This window comes from Stylophora pistillata, chromosome 4, assembly GCF_964205215.1.
Source record: "Stylophora pistillata chromosome 4, jaStyPist1.2, whole genome shotgun sequence".
Classification (NCBI taxonomy): Eukaryota; Metazoa; Cnidaria; class Anthozoa; order Scleractinia; family Pocilloporidae; genus Stylophora; species Stylophora pistillata.
Window position 1 is genome coordinate 34,037,043 of NC_142522.1, and position 18,374 is coordinate 34,055,416.

The 18,374-nt window shown below is 39.3% G+C and overlaps 3 protein-coding genes and 1 pseudogene across 3 annotated transcripts; 1 reads left to right on the plus strand and 3 right to left on the minus strand.

The window, feature by feature from the left end:
• Positions 1 to 161: 161 nt before the first annotated feature.
• Positions 162 to 2,018, minus strand: LOC148733441 (melanocyte-stimulating hormone receptor-like; annotated as a pseudogene).
• Positions 2,019 to 7,011: 4,993 nt separating this feature from the next.
• On the minus strand, positions 7,012 to 8,936 carry LOC148733442 (melanocyte-stimulating hormone receptor-like). Its single transcript, XM_088758452.1, has one exon. It carries the CDS (start codon positions 8,719 to 8,721, stop codon positions 7,819 to 7,821), a length of 903 nt encoding a protein of 300 aa, XP_088614578.1. The 5' UTR covers positions 8,722 to 8,936; the 3' UTR covers positions 7,012 to 7,818.
• A 3,302-nt stretch (positions 8,937 to 12,238) lies between these two features.
• On the plus strand, positions 12,239 to 14,515 carry LOC148733443 (uncharacterized). Its single transcript, XM_088758446.1, has 2 exons — positions 12,239 to 12,492; positions 12,632 to 14,515. The coding sequence occupies exons 1-2, from the start codon at positions 12,319 to 12,321 to the stop codon at positions 13,706 to 13,708; spliced, it is 1,251 nt and encodes a 416-aa protein (XP_088614572.1). The 5' UTR covers positions 12,239 to 12,318; the 3' UTR covers positions 13,709 to 14,515.
• LOC148733444 (uncharacterized) lies at positions 13,868 to 16,567 on the minus strand. The gene is made up of 2 exons (XM_088758445.1): positions 16,181 to 16,567; positions 13,868 to 15,822 (listed from the first exon to the last, which is right to left on the minus strand). Exons 1-2 carry the CDS (start codon positions 16,300 to 16,302, stop codon positions 14,538 to 14,540), a joined length of 1,407 nt encoding a protein of 468 aa, XP_088614571.1. The 5' UTR covers positions 16,303 to 16,567; the 3' UTR covers positions 13,868 to 14,537.
• Positions 16,568 to 18,374: the final 1,807 nt, after the last annotated feature.

Sequence of the window (18,374 nt, forward strand, 5' to 3'; positions counted from 1 at the left end):
GCGTTTTCCTTCCTATCGTGTCGAACACGGGCCGCAGTCACCTAGTATTTGTATATCATACCCAACTGCAAGGCGAGGAATCTGTCCATACCTATCCCAGTGAATGTGCATAGAGAAATGACAGCAAAACCTATACAGGAGAGGTTGACCACGCTTTCAGATATTTTACAAAGGCTATCTTTAATTTTAGGACAGATGAAAAAACAAAAGTGGGTTGCGCAATTAGGCCAACAAACAGATCCGACGACGCCAAGGAACGAAACAAAAGCTTAGGTGGAGGATTAAAGCGAGGATATTTTTTAAGGGTAACCAAGATCAGAATATTCCCTAAGAATGCACTTCCACTCAAAATCGCATTCACAACAATAAACAAGTATTCAACTCAAGTTGGCTCTCGGTCTTTAAGGCTATCGATAAACTAAGAACACCTCTGAAGTATTTCATCAAATTTAGCGATCTCCATGGAGAGATGAGAGAAGTTCACGGGCATTTTGAGGAGTAAATTCTCTATTAACTTTTAAAGATAAGAATGATATGGCAATTTCAAAATGTCGTGAGAGATACAAATTTCTTTTGACGAAAACCACTAAGTGAGTTGCCACCAGATAGAGAGTAGATATGGGATCACAGTGCAAAACCCATTTCCGAAAAATAATGGATTTCCTTTGCTCATTAACGGCTTCATTAAAATCTCAAAAATTATTTTAGAACAACTCACATCCTTGTGGCCAAAATAAGATGCAAAAAAAAAAAATTAAGCTCATGCTTCACCATATATATCTTCGAGAAACTGGCAACTCATTAAGCCGAAAATTACAATTGCAATCGTACCTGACGGTCATAATATCCTCATTGAAGACAGAAGTAGAGACCTGACTATCAAATTGCCGCATGAAAAAAAATAATACATAAGTTATTGCATTCCTTGACTACTATTGATGAAACATAATCAATTCTTCAATACAGGACGACTGGCCCGTTACATTAAAGCAAACAATTTGAGCAATTGGACACTCTAACCCTAGCCTTTGCCCCTTCATGCTAGAGGCAAAATGTAAAAAGTGCGCGAACTGTGACAATCACGGCTCGTCTAACTTCCCTGATCTTCCAAATATAAACAAGTGGGTTCAGGGAGGAATTGAGAAAAACTACGGTTGTAAAAGTTTTCAACCATACTGCATAGCTAGCGTCGGGTCCGTTTATAACTCTTACAGTAATAAAGGACGAAAATGGCAGATAAAACGATACCATTAAAAGGGAAATACCTATCAATTTATAAACTCCTTTTTTATATCTTACGATGTGTCCTGTTTGTTGTCCAAAATTAAATATCTGTAGCTCTCGTCGACGTCGCATAATAAGAAAAACCATCGAGTAGCAGAAAGTTAGGGCCACAAGGCAAAATACTATAATAAAACATGTTATGGCAAAAAAAAAAATTGATTTTCCAAAAGTGTAGAACACCAATCGATAAAACTAGTAACCAGGTGAAGGCTAAGATTCTACGAACTCGGGCCACTGTTACAAAGTGTCTGTATCTCATTCCCATCTGCAAAGCAAGAAGTCTGTCCACACTTATTCCGGTCAATGTGCAAAGCGAAATGACAGTTAATACAGCGCCAGAGATGTTGATTACAGCTTCAGGTATTTCACATAGGCTCAATTTGTTTTTAAGGATAAAAATAAGATACACAACAAAACTTGGCTGCGCAATAAGGCCAACACACAGATCCGTCGACGCCAAGGAACGAAACAAAAGCTTAGATGGAGGATGAAGACGAGAGTCCTTTTGAAGGGCAACCAAGATGAGCAGATTTCCTAAGATTGCGCTTCCACTGAAAATCACATTTACAACAATGAAAAAATAGACAACCCAAGGAGGTTCTGGGTATTCAAAGATATCGATAAACCAAAGACACCTGAGGTCCAATCGACTAATGTTTGCATCTTCCATCAAAAAGTCGTGAGGGAGGAACGCCTTCTTGAATCTTACACCTCCAAGATATTAAAGGGCAATGTAAAATAATTTATTGTGATGAAATTTTGTGGGCCGAGGCCAGGAACGTGTTCGATAATTGAGTCAGTTTGCTAGACAGAACGTCTCGTAGTCACGTTCGACGCACTAAAAACTACTATAAAACGAATACAAGAATTGTAAAAACGTGTAAAATGGTATATAAAAAGTCACTTGTAACAATGTAGCGGAATTCCAAATCGATTTCGATCAATTACGATCCTCATCAGTAGTACTCCGCCATGTTTAAAATACTCATAAATAATTGTTCATATAAGTGACTCTGAAATGTCCACACTTCTTCCAGGCTTCATGTAAGCGGTCATGATGTATCAATCACAGCTCGTGGGATTTGAAAAAAGTTCCATTCGTTCTTGGAGTTCATAAGCGAGTCTTCGTTCACATTATTTATCCTCACTCCTTCAGTTATTTGTCTCAGCATCGCGTCATTGTGATAGACCCCCGTCACATCCATTCGGAACTGCTTTACCTCTCTATTGTGTTTCTCTTTACAGTGTTTCCACAATGCAGATCGTTCTTCCTTATTGTTAAGTGATTTCGTATGCTCTTTCCCTCTGGTATACGCGCTCCTGGCTGTTTCCCCTACGTATACGCTGTTACACTGGATACACTTAATCTCATACGTCACACTTTCTCTATCACACGGTCCTTTTCCACCTGTGCTACACACTGGGCAGTCTTCTCGTCCACACTGTCGCGGTTTAAATGGGTCGGACTTTTGGAGTAGTCGTTTAATGGCGATTCCGGCTTTCTCCACCACTTTAATATTGAAACCTTGCTGCTTTATTTCTGTCTGGTATTCCTTCCGTAACCGTGAGTTGGGCGTAGCTGGTACAAAAATTACTGATTCATTCCCGCCGCGTTTGTACCAGTTGGATTTCCTTTCGCTCTTTTCCTTTTCTCGTTCCACCTTCCTCCACTCCTTGGGTCGATGTAACGGTCTTTCTCCTTTTCGCTCAGCTCTTTGTCTCGCTCTAAAAGCTTTGAGGGCCGAATCTACAACCTCATATCTGAATTTCTTGCTGTACCCCGAGTATTGCATTCTCAGGACCATCTCGTTAACATTCTCTACTACTCGTTCCCATGGTAACAATCTGCTACAGTTAAGTAAGACCCGAAGGACTTCTTGGGTCAGGACTGTTCTCTTTGTACTCCAGCTTACGGCAGACCTAGCATGTATGACTGTCCTAGAAGCCATGCTCTTGGAATAAAACTCATACATGATCACTGAGGCTGAGGCTTTCTCGTCCTGCCTGTCTGTCTCTTCCCCTTTTGTTTCCATCCACACCTTCAAGTCAAGGATAGGTAGCTTTCCGTCCTGGTGTTTAGAGGGGTAATCTATTTCGAGTTGTATTGACGGGTGTATGTCGTTTCCTATCTGTTTTATCAATGTCATAGTCCTCTCATCATGAGAGGACTATGACATTGATAAAACAGATAGGAAACGACATACACCCGTCAATACAACTCGAAATAGATTACCCCTCTAAACACCAGGACGGAAAGCTACCTATCCTTGACTTGAAGGTGTGGATGGAAACAAAAGGGGAAGAGACAGACAGGCAGGACGAGAAAGCCTCAGCCTCAGTGATCATGTATGAGTTTTATTCCAAGAGCATGGCTTCTAGGACAGTCATACATGCTAGGTCTGCCGTAAGCTGGAGTACAAAGAGAACAGTCCTGACCCAAGAAGTCCTTCGGGTCTTACTTAACTGTAGCAGATTGTTACCATGGGAACGAGTAGTAGAGAATGTTAACGAGATGGTCCTGAGAATGCAATACTCGGGGTACAGCAAGAAATTCAGATATGAGGTTGTAGATTCGGCCCTCAAAGCTTTTAGAGCGAGACAAAGAGCTGAGCGAAAAGGAGAAAGACCGTTACATCGACCCAAGGAGTGGAGGAAGGTGGAACGAGAAAAGGAAAAGAGCGAAAGGAAATCCAACTGGTACAAACGCGGCGGGAATGAATCAGTAATTTTTGTACCAGCTACGCCCAACTCACGGTTACGGAAGGAATACCAGACAGAAATAAAGCAGCAAGGTTTCAATATTAAAGTGGTGGAGAAAGCCGGAATCGCCATTAAACGACTACTCCAAAAGTCCGACCCATTTAAACCGCGACAGTGTGGACGAGAAGACTGCCCAGTGTGTAGCACAGGTGGAAAAGGACCGTGTGATAGAGAAAGTGTGACGTATGAGATTAAGTGTATCCAGTGTAACAGCGTATACGTAGGGGAAACAGCCAGGAGCGCGTATACCAGAGGGAAAGAGCATACGAAATCACTTAACAATAAGGAAGAACGATCTGCATTGTGGAAACACTGTAAAGAGAAACACAATAGAGAGGTAAAGCAGTTCCGAATGGATGTGACGGGGGTCTATCACAATGACGCGATGCTGAGACAAATAACTGAAGGAGTGAGGATAAATAATGTGAACGAAGACTCGCTTATGAACTCCAAGAACGAATGGAACTTTTTTCAAATCCCACGAGCTGTGATTGATACATCATGACCGCTTACATGAAGCCTGGAAGAAGTGTGGACATTTCAGAGTCACTTATATGAACAATTATTTATGAGTATTTTAAACATGGCGGAGTACTACTGATGAGGATCGTAATTGATCGAAATCGATTTGGAATTCCGCTACATTGTTACAAGTGACTTTTTATATACCATTTTACACGTTTTTACAATTCTTGTATTCGTTTTATAGTAGTTTTTAGTGCGTCGAACGTGACTACGAGACGTTATGTCTAGCAAACTGACTCAATTAAAATAATTTAAGAGCGTGACAAATGTGATTTGAAGAAAAAACCACCTAATTGATGCAAGATAAGGATAACGATTTGTAATTATAATCATGATGTAATACTTATTTCCGTAAATAAACGGAATTTTCCTCTCCTGTATTACATCTGATTAAATACTACTGACGCAGTAATGGGTTGTCATCCGGAAGGAACTTGTCTTTTGCTTGAGGCCAAATTTGAGGTAAAATTGAGGGTACGACAAAATGTAATTGATGTACCCTCTGTTAATTTCGTTAAAATCTGATGAACCCTCACAGAAGAACCAACTATGAGAGTGAAGTATGAAACTAGGGCACGCGAACAGCATTCTACATCGAATCTATCGTCTTGACTGAAACTTTGCTATGTTTCAGCCATCTCTTCCCCCTCCATTTTCCCCTTTTCTCCTATGAAATTTTCCACTGAATCTCCCTCCTCCACAAACAGTTTAATTTCTTTGCCAATCCCTAGATTGCATAAATGGAGACATTAAAATATAATACTCATCCAATTATTTTTTTCTATTGTACCTAATTAACCCTTCGATGGTGGTCAAAAAGGAATTTTCCCTGACATTAACAATACCTTTTCAAGCGAAGTGTTGATGAGATCGAAGAAAAATATCAGTTATTGTTTGATTTAACATCAAAGTAGTAATGTAAGGCAGGCATTGAGAAGAAGTAACATTTAGGTTTTGGACTTGAAAGGGTTTAGGTTCATTTCAATTAGAAATGAACCAGGCTCTATGGAGTAGAGTAAGTAAATAGTACGTTTAGGGGAGAAATAAAATAAAAGTTATATTTGTAAAATCTAATTTCTACCACCAACGATTATTTCAATTTCTACAGAGAACTTTCCTTGAACAGGAAAGGAAAATCAACCTATTCTGGAGAGAGTTTTCGTCACACAATAAATGGTTTATAGGCTGAGACTTCTATTATATTCTTCGTTTTCGAGAATCTTTTTTCAAGGGCAACCAAGATCAGAAGATTCCCTAAGAATGCGCCTCCACTCAAAATCACATTCACAACAATAAACAAATATTCAACGTAAGTTGGCTCTCGGTCTTTAAGGCTATCGATAAAGAAAGAACACCTTTGAAGTATTTCATCAACTTTAACGATCTCCATGGAGGCATTAGAGAAGTTCGCGGGCATTTTGAGGGGCAAATTCTCTAATAACTTTTAAGAATTAAGAATGGCATGGCAATTTCTGTTGTGAGAGCTACAAATTTGATTTGACGAAAACAACTAAGTGGGTTGCCACCAGATAGAGATTAGATATGGGAACATAGTGTAAAACCCATTTCCGCAAAATAATAGATTTTTCTTTTCTCACTAATCGCTCATTAAAATCTCAAAAATTACTTTGGAACAGCTCACGTCCTTGCGGCCAAAATACGATAAAAATCGAGGGAAGCAAAAGAGGTAATTAGTATGCCATCTCGGCAAATATTTGGGACAATTTTGATTTGATGGAAAAAGAGTATTTTTATCGATGACAATTCTGTTGCCACCACATTGATAAGGATGATTATGATCTATGGATACATGGAATTCGGTTCTCTTACTGATGGCTTCATCAAAATCCAGTTAAATACCACAAAAGCGTCAGTTGCTATTCATACTAAACTTCTCACATCAGTTGGAAGGATCCGACAGTTGCCCTTAATTAAATCACATAAACTATTGATATGGTTGGTTCTCTTCTCTTTGATTTGGAATTGTTCCGAAATCATTTGGGAAAACAAGGGTTCTGTGGGCTCGGGTCACTGTTACAAAGACTCTAGATCTGTATCTCAGCCTCAACAACAAAGCGAAAAGTCCGTCCACACTCATTCCGGTCAATGTGCAAAGTGTGATGAGTGCAATACAGAAACGGAGACGTTGGTTACACCTTCAGTGAATTGTGCAAGAGCTCAATTTTTTTATGACGGATTGAAATGATATAAATTTACAACAATGAAAAGATAGCCATAAAATTGATAAAAAAGAGTACTTCGGGCCCATTTGATTTTCTTTTGCGATCTTCATTCAGGAATTAACATGGGAGTTCGGCAAACGATTTGAACGATTTGAAATATGGCGGAAATTCCACAATTTTAATTCAACGAAGAAAGTCACGACTATCGATCGGCGGCACTATTTTTGCCACCGAATTGACGCAAGATGAAAGAAAAAAGTAAACTGGGAGATATTCCTTTATTCAGAAACCAAATTCTCGGAGCTCAATCTATAAAAGATATATGGCAAGCGGTGAGGAGAATTATTATTTGGATCTTGGAGTAAAGGGAGTGTTTTACTTAGCAATGGAGACCAGCTTTACGGGGTTAGTTTATAGGCAGTACTTCCGGAGGAAAAATAAAATACGCTTCCTTTCTAAATTCTAAATTCAGTTTACATCGCCAACAATATCTGAAGCAATTTGTTCAATTTTTGGAGGTCACTTTTCTTGCATAGGAAAGGACTTTCAATTTTTTTTTCGGAAAATGCGTTCATTGCACAATTAATGCTTTGCAAAGAAAGACTTTTAAAGGAACGAAATTACGTTTAATATCCCTGGTCTTGCTTTAAATAAAGACGTCTTTCTACGTGTTTATTTGGCCTCATCTAAACACAACACTTGATCGATGAGAGCGCGCATACTATCTTAAATATCATAAATAAATATTGGTCATATAAGGAAAACCACTGTGTAATCAACAACAGCCTTATTCCGAGGAAAGCAAGATTTTCTCCAAAAAATTGTAAATTTCTAGTTTTTTCTACTCCTTGGCTACTATGGGTGAAATATACTCCATTAACTGGGGTTGCGTACTTCAAAGCGTGTTCAGCCATCTAAGAATCGACTTCCTCTTACCTGACAATCTCCTCCCCATCTTTAACATGCATTATAGTGTACGTGTCACACTGAGGGTAACATTCAAGTTGTCTCTTGATCAGGAAAATTAATCGAATTCTTTAACGACTAGTGAACAAGACAGACAGCATTAACAAAATCGGCGGACTGTATAAATTACAGCTCGTCTAACTTCCCCGATCTTCCAAATATAAACAAGTGGGTTCAGGGAGGAATTGAGAAAAACTACTGTTGTTAAAGTTAGCAACCATACTGCAAAGCTGGGGTCGGGTCCGCTTATAACTCTTACAGTAATAAAGGACGAAAACGGCAGATAAAACGATACCACTAAAAGGGAAATCCCCATCAATTTATAAAATGCCTTTTTATATCTAAGCATGTGTCCTGTTTGTTGTCCAAAATCAATTATCTGCTGCGCTCGCCGACGTCGCATAGTAACGAAAATCATCGAGTAGCAGAAAATTGTGGCAACAAGGCAAATTACTATAATCAAAGTCATGATGGCCAAAAAAACATCGAATTTCCAAAAATGCAATGTGCCAATTGATAAAACGAGCAACCAGGAAAAGACTAAGGTTCTACGAACTCGGGGCACTGTCACAAAGTGTCTGTACCTCAACCCCAACTGCAAAGCGAGGAATCTGTCCACACTTATCCATGTTAATGTGCAAAGCGAAATGACAGTAAAGACAGCGCCAGAAACGTTGGTTACATTTTCAGATATTTCACACAGGCTATGAATGTTTTCTAGGATTACAAATAGATAAACAACAAAACTTGGCTGCGCAATAAGGCCAACACAGAGATCTGTGGACGCCAAGGAACGAAACAAAAGCTTCGATGGAGGATGAAGACGAGAGTCCTTTTGAAGGGCAACCAAGATCAGAAGATTTCCTAAGGTGGCGCTTCCACTTAAAATCACATTCAAAACAACAAGAAAATGTCCAACCCAAGTAGCTTCTATGTCATCAGGGCTATGAGAAAATGAAGAACACCAGCCGTGGTCCATTTTATCAACTATTGCGTGCTCCATTTGGGGCTGGTGGAGAAGGTTTGGTAGCTTGGAGAGCAAAATCTCGGTTGATGTTATAGAGCCATGTAAAATATTGTGAGCTGTCAAATGCGGAAGATCGGTGATTTATATCTATCATAAAAAATCCATTTTCGTAAAAATCTGATAAAATATTAGAGGGGCACTATTGGGCTAATGGGTAACTATTAAAGAGCCAAGAATTATAGGCCAATATGGAATGTGAGAGTAACGATACTGATCGACGAAAAGGTCGCCACAATCAGTCGGACCACTGTTGCCACCAGATTGACGCAAGATGCAGATGACGCGACCATTAAACCTTTTTTCCTCCTCTTTTAACATCTGATTAATTACTACCACTGCACTAAATTGATTTTTACTTGAGGGAAAGAGAGCAGGCAGCTGATATACCATTTTAATTCCCATTATATTCGTTAAAATCTGATAAAGCACTTCAGGAACCCTAACCATCAGATGGGGGAACAAGAACAGCACTAGATATCCTGAATCTCTCGGCTGGACATATATTTTCTTCTTTTTTAACCATTTCCTTCCCCTCCCTCTCCTCTCCTTTTTTTATTTCCCCTTTATCTCGTTTCTTTCCTGCTGTTAACTTTTCGGTCAATTCTCCATCATTCATGGATTGTCTCTGCTCATCACGTGACTGAACGAATGACGATATTTGAATAAAGCATACAGCTCACGAAATACTTTAGATGCTATTTTACTCTTATTAGTGACCAAAAGGAATTTCTTCTTGCCATACCAATACATTTTCAAATAGAAAAGTGACCAGAAGAATGATTCATATCAACCAGGGAATGGTGTTTGATTAACACCAAATCCTTAGCGCTAAAATGAAAAATAATGTATTGTAGACAGTGAGGACTACAGCTTTCTAGGATCTCAGCTTTATGGAGTTAAATATTTAAAAGAGTCTTTCGGGGGAAATAAAAAATGTATGCTATTGATAAGTTCAATTTGCACCTCCGACTAAAATTTCAAATAATCTCTGGATCTAACTGGTTGAATTGTGCACCTTTCATTGAGCAGGGTCTCATGGGGTTTAAAAAATTTTAACCGTAAATCGTAGAAAAAGTTAACCGTAACCTTTTTTCTTTTAATAAAGGCTGATAGTTTCTAAAGAAACTGTTTGGGGCTGCGTCGGTGGGGGTAACGAAATAATTTGAATATATCAACAAAGTTGAAATGGTAAATTGGCCACCGTTACGATTATAAAAGCTGACGTTTCGAGCGTTAGCCCTTCGTCGGAGCGAGTAGGGGAATTGTGGGTTGTGTGTGCTTTCAAAGGCAGAAAAAGGAGCTACACAACCCACAATTCCCCTATTCGCTCCGACGAAGGGCTAACGAAGGGCTAATTTACCATTTCAACTTTGTTGATATATTCAAACTTTTTTCTTTTAACAGCAACGCAAATAAGTTAATCGTTAGCCGTAAATTGGCCAAAATTTTAACCGTTAACTGTAAGAGCTATTAGGGAGCTTAAGCAACCACGACGACGAACGGAGGACGACGACCGGAAGTAGCAAGAACGTCACTGCGCAAGCGCGAACCAAGAATTCCGTCGTCGTGTTGTCGTCGACGACTTGAGAAGGACCTGTTTCACGCCGTCGTGAACTTCCGAACTTCAAAGCAGTTTTTCTCATCGAAAGGTGCGGGTTTATTGTCAGTTTTTAGACAGTCTATTGCCGGTTGGAGTTTGTATTCGCTTCTTCGTTTGATTTAAACCACTCTGTTCAGTTTTCTAAACAAATAAAATTCGAAAACCCACCAACTCATATTCCTTCCTCCGCACAACAGACAAGTCAAGCGGTGAAAGCGACCACGTAAGGTTTAAATTTATTTGAGTATATTTTATGAAAGAGTGCTGTTTATTATTATTATTGAATGAAAAGATTTAAATGGCAGTGTAATACACCTCTGCGTTCGGTCAAAAGCTGTGTATGGAACTGCCGGATTATTGCTACTTAAAATTTTTGCGTGTTGCTGTTCTTCAATCGAGACGCTTTTAACAACAAAGAATTCTTCAGATCCGTGTGTTAACATGAGCTTGAATACCTGTCAGGTTTTCCGAATCTATTTTCAAAATGTTTGATATAGATTTACAGCCCTAAAAATTATTCCGACAAAATCACACCAGAAAAAATAGTATTCTTGGGTGAAGTGCGACGACTGCTATCTGTGCCGACCACTAGCTAGCATTGATTAAATTGACAGATTTACGTCGTTTGCTCGCCAAAGGAAGGAGCATCAAAGATAGAACATATCAGGCTAAAGCATGTTGAAAATCAGACAAACCTTGTGCGAAATAGGTTTGTTTATATCAGCAACACTTAGAACTGAATTTAAATCTCAAACAACTTGCGTAAAATTTAATATTTTAAACTTTTGCGATGCGCAAATTATTGTAAATAAAGCTAAAGCTTAATAATTCCTTGGACTGTTGATGTTCAAGAATTGAATAACCTACTCTCGAACTTTCGATATATATGTGGAAATTTGATCCATGAGTGAGAAGAAGAAGGTTTGGGACGTCTATGGACGATGTCATTTCTTAAACTGACGAAGCGAGAATAAACAAGATTTCAGACGTCGTCGTCCTTGAGCAACTTCACTGCTTAAGTTTCATTTTCCCGCTAAAAACGACGTCCTCGTTCCAGACCCTCCGCGATTACTTGACGCCGTCGTCGTCCCTTTCATCGCGGTTGCTTAAGCTCCCTATTGCCCCATTGAGACCTCGTCATTCCGCAGCTTTGCCTGAGTCGGAAAAAAAATACAAGTCGAAAGAATTTCTTTGTTCGTGAAAGGGGAATCATGATTTCGGATAGAAACTCCTTTTCTTTTTCTGTTAAGTATCAAAGCCAACAGCTTTAATCCAAAACAAAATTTGCATAGTTTTTCATAATTTGCTTCGTATTTAAAAGGCACATCACCAGTCTCAAAATGAAAATGGATTGAAATTGAAAGATTTTCAGTAAGTGTTTGTTATTGAGTTGAATATAATCCGTACTTTTCTATCCTGTGCCTACTTCAACTACACCCACAACTTAAAAAAAATAGGAAATTTCGAAGAATCGCTACATTTTTTTGTGGTTGTTGTTTGGCAACGTAACTAAATACAATCTGAGATATGTTTATTTGGTAGTTGCCTCCATTACAATCACTCAACTGTGTTTCAACACCGTGACGCCCCAAGGGAGAGCTTAATGAACCTTAATTGACGTTAATTGGTCATTCAAATTAGGTTTGTTCTGTTTCCCTAGTGACAAGTTCCTTGGAAACAATGAGTTTTGTGATGAGTGATCGTATAGGGGAATCCTTGTTTACAATATTTGCCTCATTAGCATAAGCAATTCAGTTTCTGATGGAGCTAAAAATAAATCATGTCTGAATATCGAAAGGTCAAAGTACGATTAACTCGGCCAATGAATACGAGCCTGATGCATTGAATACTTTTTGTGCAACACGGGTTTAAAAACTCAAAATTTTACATAGAATAGAGTCCTAAAGTGTGACGTCACGTTGCCATGACAGCATTTTTTTCTGGTCTAAACAGTTTAAACTCATACTTCAAACATGGCGTCTTTATCGATATGCTCACTCGTTTCTTTCTTTTCTGGAGAGCGGAAATCGCTTGATCGCGGAGAAAACCACTTCAAATCCGACCATGTCCAAAGCTTTATTTATTCCAGGGGAGTCATCAAAGGTGAAGTCCAAGCAAGCATGAAAAATAAGGACTACAAAGTCACAGTAAGTTGCCAATTTGGGATCACAACACGTATGTTCAATTCGAAGAACTCCCAACCCCGATTTCACCTCCAATTTAATGTTTATATTGCGGAATATATATTGCAACTTACGTGTCTGTTTCGAATTATCTTTTTATCAGATTTATCTCGATGAAAACCTCGAAATAAAAAACACAGAATGCGAGTGTCCTCGCGGCGAGTTCAAGTGCAGTCACGCTGCAGCCATATTTATTTATGGCATCCATAACCTTAGCAGGACGGACCTGGAATGCCAATGGAAACGAAAGCGAAAGGCAGAAAGCGTACAGTCTGCAAGCCAGATGTTTCCAGCGCCACCGAAGAAGAAGGATAACAGCCCTTTGGCGCGCGATCCTAGCCGAGAAGATCGGATGTGGCTGTACAGCGAACTAAAGCGCTATGGCAAATTTACAGGGACCTGCTGGATCTTGAGTCCCGAACCACAACCTGCTACCCCTCTTCCGATCAAGACGATTGAGGATATCATTTACTCAGAAGGTTTCCTTATGGCATCTACGAAGGAAAAACAATTAGAGTACTTGATTGAGAATGCCAAAGTAGAGGAGAGAACCATAAATGTTGTGAGCACCCTCACGGCTGGCCAGCGAAACAGCCCTGCATGGCACCAAGCTCGTAGAGGCCGCCTGACTGCCAGTAATTTTGGCTCCGTCCTCCAGGCAAAAAGAGTTACACCGTCTCTTATCAAGCGACTACTTGGGGAATACAACTTGAGTGGAGTTAAAGCAATTGCATGGGGACAGGACAATGAGACTGAGGCCCTGAAATCCTTCACCAACATCACAAACTTTACACCTGTACAGACCGGCCTTTGGCTACACGAGTCGGGAGTTCTGGGTGCTTCCCCTGATGGACTTGTGGGAGACGACTCGGTGATTGAGTGTAAGTGCCCCTACACACATCGAAATGCGACAATCAAGGAAGCTTGTGGGCACAAAGACTTTTACTTGGAGGAGAAGGAAGGGAATTATACGCTGTCTACCACACATGTTTACTGGCATCAGTGTCAAGGCCAGATGTTCCTGACAAAGCGCAAATTCTGCTACTTTGTTGTATGGACCACAAAGAATAGTGTAGTTATCAAGATTGAACGAGATGAATCTTGGGAGCACAATATTACTATCTTGAGTGATTTTTACTTTCATCAACTATTCCCAAAGATTACCGAGGGAGAACTTTGAAAAGTGGTGCACAGATGCTGGACATAATCAGAGTGGGGGGGGGGGGGGGAGTGGGAGCTAATGTAAATAGGCAGTAGCTAATGTTGAAAGGTATTTTTTTAAATTTCATACATTAATTTCTTAATATAACATTACATATTCTACACTCAGATAGAGACACAAGATAAAGAACCCACATTTTTCCATTTAGCATAGTAACTTAATAATAAATTACATTCTTCCTGAAAGCAAGCTTAAACAATTTTTTTTTGCAACCAATGGCTACTGGTAGCTGGTAACACTTATCCTGGTTACTCAACAGGGCCCAGGTACATAAAACTTATGCCACACTTAAGTAGGCTTGCATAGCAATGCAAAGGGAAGGGGTGAGAGCCAAAACAAAATCCATGCAGCACAGGTTATTTTTTCTGACTAACTCTCACCATCCCTTAAGCTAATTGAAGTGTGGCTTTAGTTTTATACACCTGGACTCAGGCTCCCAGCTTCACAGACACAAAAGTAAAACCTTTGAGCCAGCACGACTTTCACACTTGGAACTACTGGACGAAAGAATTCCATACTGGTCACATGCCCCTGACCTGGATTTAGTTGAAATGACAATTTAAGAATGTCACTGGTTTTCATTATAATCTATTTTCACAGAACACATAGTAGTTTGTATTAATGAACATAAAGGAGATGAATATCAGAAAAATGTAAAACTGACCACATCATATTTTTGACCAAAGCTATGTCAATACCATTTGATCTGTTACAGTAGGGCTTCTAGTAATACAAAAATAATATTAAAAACTCATTGTACTATAATTTAGTTGAAAAAAAGTTCTATTCAGTCAAATTCAAAGTCTTCGCAGCCATCCTTGATCAATGGATACTGCAAATTAACAAGAGCTGAGCACAGTTGGCATAGCTTGTCAGCATGGCACCTCAAAAATGCTGGGATGAAGCCAAGGATGCGAAAACTCTTAAGTCTTGCATTTGCACGCTCTACGTGGATGCGACATCGAGCTATTGATTTTGTCGCCCTTGCCTCACTCTCTGTAAACTTTCCATTGTTGAGAAATGGTGGTATGTTCACTGAAACACCTCTTGGAACTACATCGCTGATGAGAAAACCTTTGTCTGCCAGAACAAGATCACCAGCACTCAAATGTTTACAAAACCCAGACTCTTTAACCATGACCTTGTCACTGACTGAGCCAGGAAAAAGATCACTAACATAGGTTATAACTCCATTTGGGGCAACCCCTATAATGACTTTGAAAGAGTTCATTCCCCTGTAGCTGGAATATGTAGCATTCTGCTGGGACATGAGCTTAGGTGCAGCAATTTCAATGTCTGTACAATCAATCACAATGCGGCAACTGCTGTGCTCAGTGAAAGAAGATGGCAAACACATCTTGTTCTTTTCTCTAGATGGCACAGTTGTCATGATGTCTTTGAACAGGAGAGAATGCAGAACACGGACAAAAGTTAGTACTATGTTAGCAACAGTTGCAACACTGCATGAAAACAACTGGGCTAAATGTAGATTGGTATAATTTTGTTTCAGTTTCATCAGAGTGATAAATATCTGGTCCTCAAGTGTGATCGCCTCAACCTTCCATCCAGCATAATAGTTTATTTCACCCTTGAATCTTGAAACATATCCCACAACAATATCAAAAACATCCTTAGTGGGTAGACCTGTCTCCATCCGTATCACCTCAGGGCTCAAGCTCTTAGCAGAGTAGTGTGCACTATAGTAACTTGACACTTCCTTGTGTTTAGCAAGTTCTGTTGAAGTCATATCAAGCTCTATTGACAGCAGAGCTTCTTTGGAACTTGTCTTTTCCTCTTGTGAGCATTCAGTGGAACATGGTTCAGAGTTCTCTTTAATCTCTTCAAGCACAGATGCTACACTTGGTAATTTCGTGGGCTCGGCAGACACTTTCCGTTTTTTCTTGGGGGTAGGTGTACTGGGAGGTGTTGGTCCTGTACCTGGCAGCAAGTCCAAACTATCAAACAGCTTGTGCCTGTTTCTGTCACTGATGGTTGGCATATTTTCTTTTCGCCCATCTTTAAAGTGACAACTGCAAAGTCGCGAATGTTTGCTGGGCTTTCTATCTCCTCTCCTATAACAGAAAAAGACAGAAGCAGTTACTATACTTGCGCTTAAAAAACCCAAAGTTTAGTTGGTCACATGCTTAACCTTGTAGTCTAAGACGTGAATGCGAAGCGAGTATTTCTCTGAGCTTGTTACTTAATACTAGTTAGTGTAAAAGCTTTGATACTCACAACTATCATATAGTTTTTTAGGAACTAAATAATCTTAGATCAAGACTGAAGACAAGGAAAGGCAAAGCCGCGAGAAAAGAAATAAGACAAGAAAGAGAAACAGCTAATCGTGAATCAGTTTGAGATATAAAAAAAAACAGCTATTTCTAATCGATGGTACAGCATCGAAATATATATTTTTCGAAAAATACTCACCTTACAAATGATATCCACTTATCATAGAGTGTTTTATGTTTTTTCTGGTCTGGAAACGAAAAGAATCGGCAGCAGTGGCTTTCAGATGTGTGATTGCAATCTGGATGAAAACACTGGCCCATCGCAAACTTCGTCTCCGTGGCGTTTTGACTCGAATTATTGCTCACCAGGTGCTTTTGTCCGCTTATTATACTCTTCAATAGTAAGGCCAAAGGTTATCTTGATTCTCTTTATCTTATTTCTATTATTGGAGGATAAAATGCGCTATTATAGCTCTTGAAGTGTTCGAGGTCAACGACAATGTGTCACGCTAGGGACGCCATATTGGTTTGTTTAGACCACAGAATTCCGGTGCTATGGAAACGTGACGTAAGCACTTTAGGACTCTATGTATGAGCTCATTAGCACTTTTGCCACCCAGAAATTTTGCAGTTTTTGATGGACTATTTCTCCTTGAATATTACACCCAAAGAGCTAAAAATTTCACCATATACTGAGGTTTTCTAGCTCTTTAGCTGCCTGAAGTCAATTTGTATCTAACATGCTTCCTTCTTTACGCAAAGCCGTATGCAAATGAGCAAAAATGTAAACAATGACGTCAGCATGAATCCGCCTATACGCTGCCACGAGAGAATCTGATTGTGTAAGTTGTAAGAATGCTTCATCAAAACATCAAAGCAGTGATCGAAATACATCGGGAAATAGGAAAAGCGGCTAACGTTTGAGGTCGTGATTGGCAACATTTTAATAATTTCCATCTCATTTTGCGACTAATGAAGATCTATTGGACTGAGATTCAGTTCCCATAGCGAAAAACTCATACAATATGTAACCAAATACTTCTAGCTGTTATAGCAACGATCACCATAGAAACAACACAGTTCCTCTGAATCCGTGCAGTAGAAAGGAAACGGCTTTTTTACTGATTGGTCCATCTTCTGTTCAAAGCAGTTTTCGGGTTTTGTTGCGTAAGTTTATCTGAAAACATTTGTCATGTTTATAGCGACGGTAGCATTTTTTTTTTGGAGTAATTACATTCCGTTGGCCAGGAAACAAGTATGATTTGTAAAAACAATAACCTTATGAATTAGCTTATAGCTGGACACCTCGGCATTATGTGGCTATCAGTGTCGCTCCGACGAGGGGCTAACGCTCGAAACGTCAGCTTTTGTAATCGTTACGGTGGCCAATTTACCATTTCAACTTTGTTGATATATCCAAATTATTTCGTTACCCCCACCGACGCAGCCCCAAACAGTTTCTTTAGAAACTAACAGCCTTTATTTATCAGTGTTGCTGTTTGCCGGAGTGAGCTTTCCGCTGCAAAGATGACTTTGTGAAATTAGAGAGAGAGGTGGACTGCTTTTTTCTGGAAGTGAAAACTTTTTTTATAACAACTGTGGTAAGCTTTGGATGTGTGTTTACGTGCTGTCTTAATGATAGGTTCCTGCGAGCAAACTTAAAAGACTAATTAAAATCTTGTCTTTTTTTTTATGATGATTCAATGATTATGATTATATAACTTCGACTCCCTACCATCAATTAAACTGTCGAATTTCCTTTTTGGATTATGATGTAAACTTGACTGAATCTACACATATTCACCAAAAAATTCTTGAATTCAGGAGTATCCACTGATTTTAAACGAGAGCACTGCTCCAAAGCTTTAGAAAAACATTTTACGGAAATTCGCATAAGCAAAGAGCGTTCAAACGTCACAATTTTAGGGCTCTGACTCTTTTTTAAACATTTCATCATCATCATCATTTTTTATGATTGTTATTACATAAAACACAAATTTAAAGTCGGACTTGCCCGCATATAGCTATGCTAGTCTAGGCGGGCCATTTCATTAGAGGTAAAAAATAATTTCCAGATTTTCATCAAGACAGTCATTAATTGTGTATTATCTGTGTTGATTGGCTGTTTCTCGCAGTGGGAACACTCAATTTATGATTACACATTTACTGGCTAGGAAATGCTAGTTGCCTTCAAAGTACTACTTTTCATCCTAAACCTGAAACCTGTTATCTCTTCGTTCATAAATGGCTAGAAGGAGACTTGTTAATTTTAAATTTTTATTTTCTGATTGCTCTATGTTTACTTTTGCTCTTGAAGTTTTACTTGATAAACTCTGGAAAACAAGCAAGCTCTTCAAGTTTCTTCTGGACCATCTCTCGGTGCAGCGGTACCA

What these genes read in the sequence shown, in the direction of transcription:
- LOC148733443 (XM_088758446.1), top strand. Translation starts at nt 12,319, where the DNA reads ATGGCGTCTTTATCGATATGCTCACTCGTTTCTTTCTTTTCTGGAGAG. An exon ending in ATAAGGACTACAAAGTCACA is followed by an intron (nt 12,493 to 12,631) that starts GTAAGTTGCCAA and finishes TCTTTTTATCAG; the next exon opens with ATTTATCTCGATGAAAACCT.
- LOC148733442 (XM_088758452.1), bottom strand. Translation starts at nt 8,721, where the DNA reads ATGGAGCACGCAATAGTTGATAAAATGGACCACGGCTGGTGTTCTTCA.
- LOC148733444 (XM_088758445.1), bottom strand. Translation starts at nt 16,302, where the DNA reads ATGGGCCAGTGTTTTCATCCAGATTGCAATCACACATCTGAAAGCCAC. An exon ending in AAGTGGATATCATTTGTAAG is followed by an intron (nt 15,823 to 16,180) that starts GTGAGTATTTTT and finishes TTTCTGTTATAG; the next exon opens with GAGAGGAGATAGAAAGCCCA.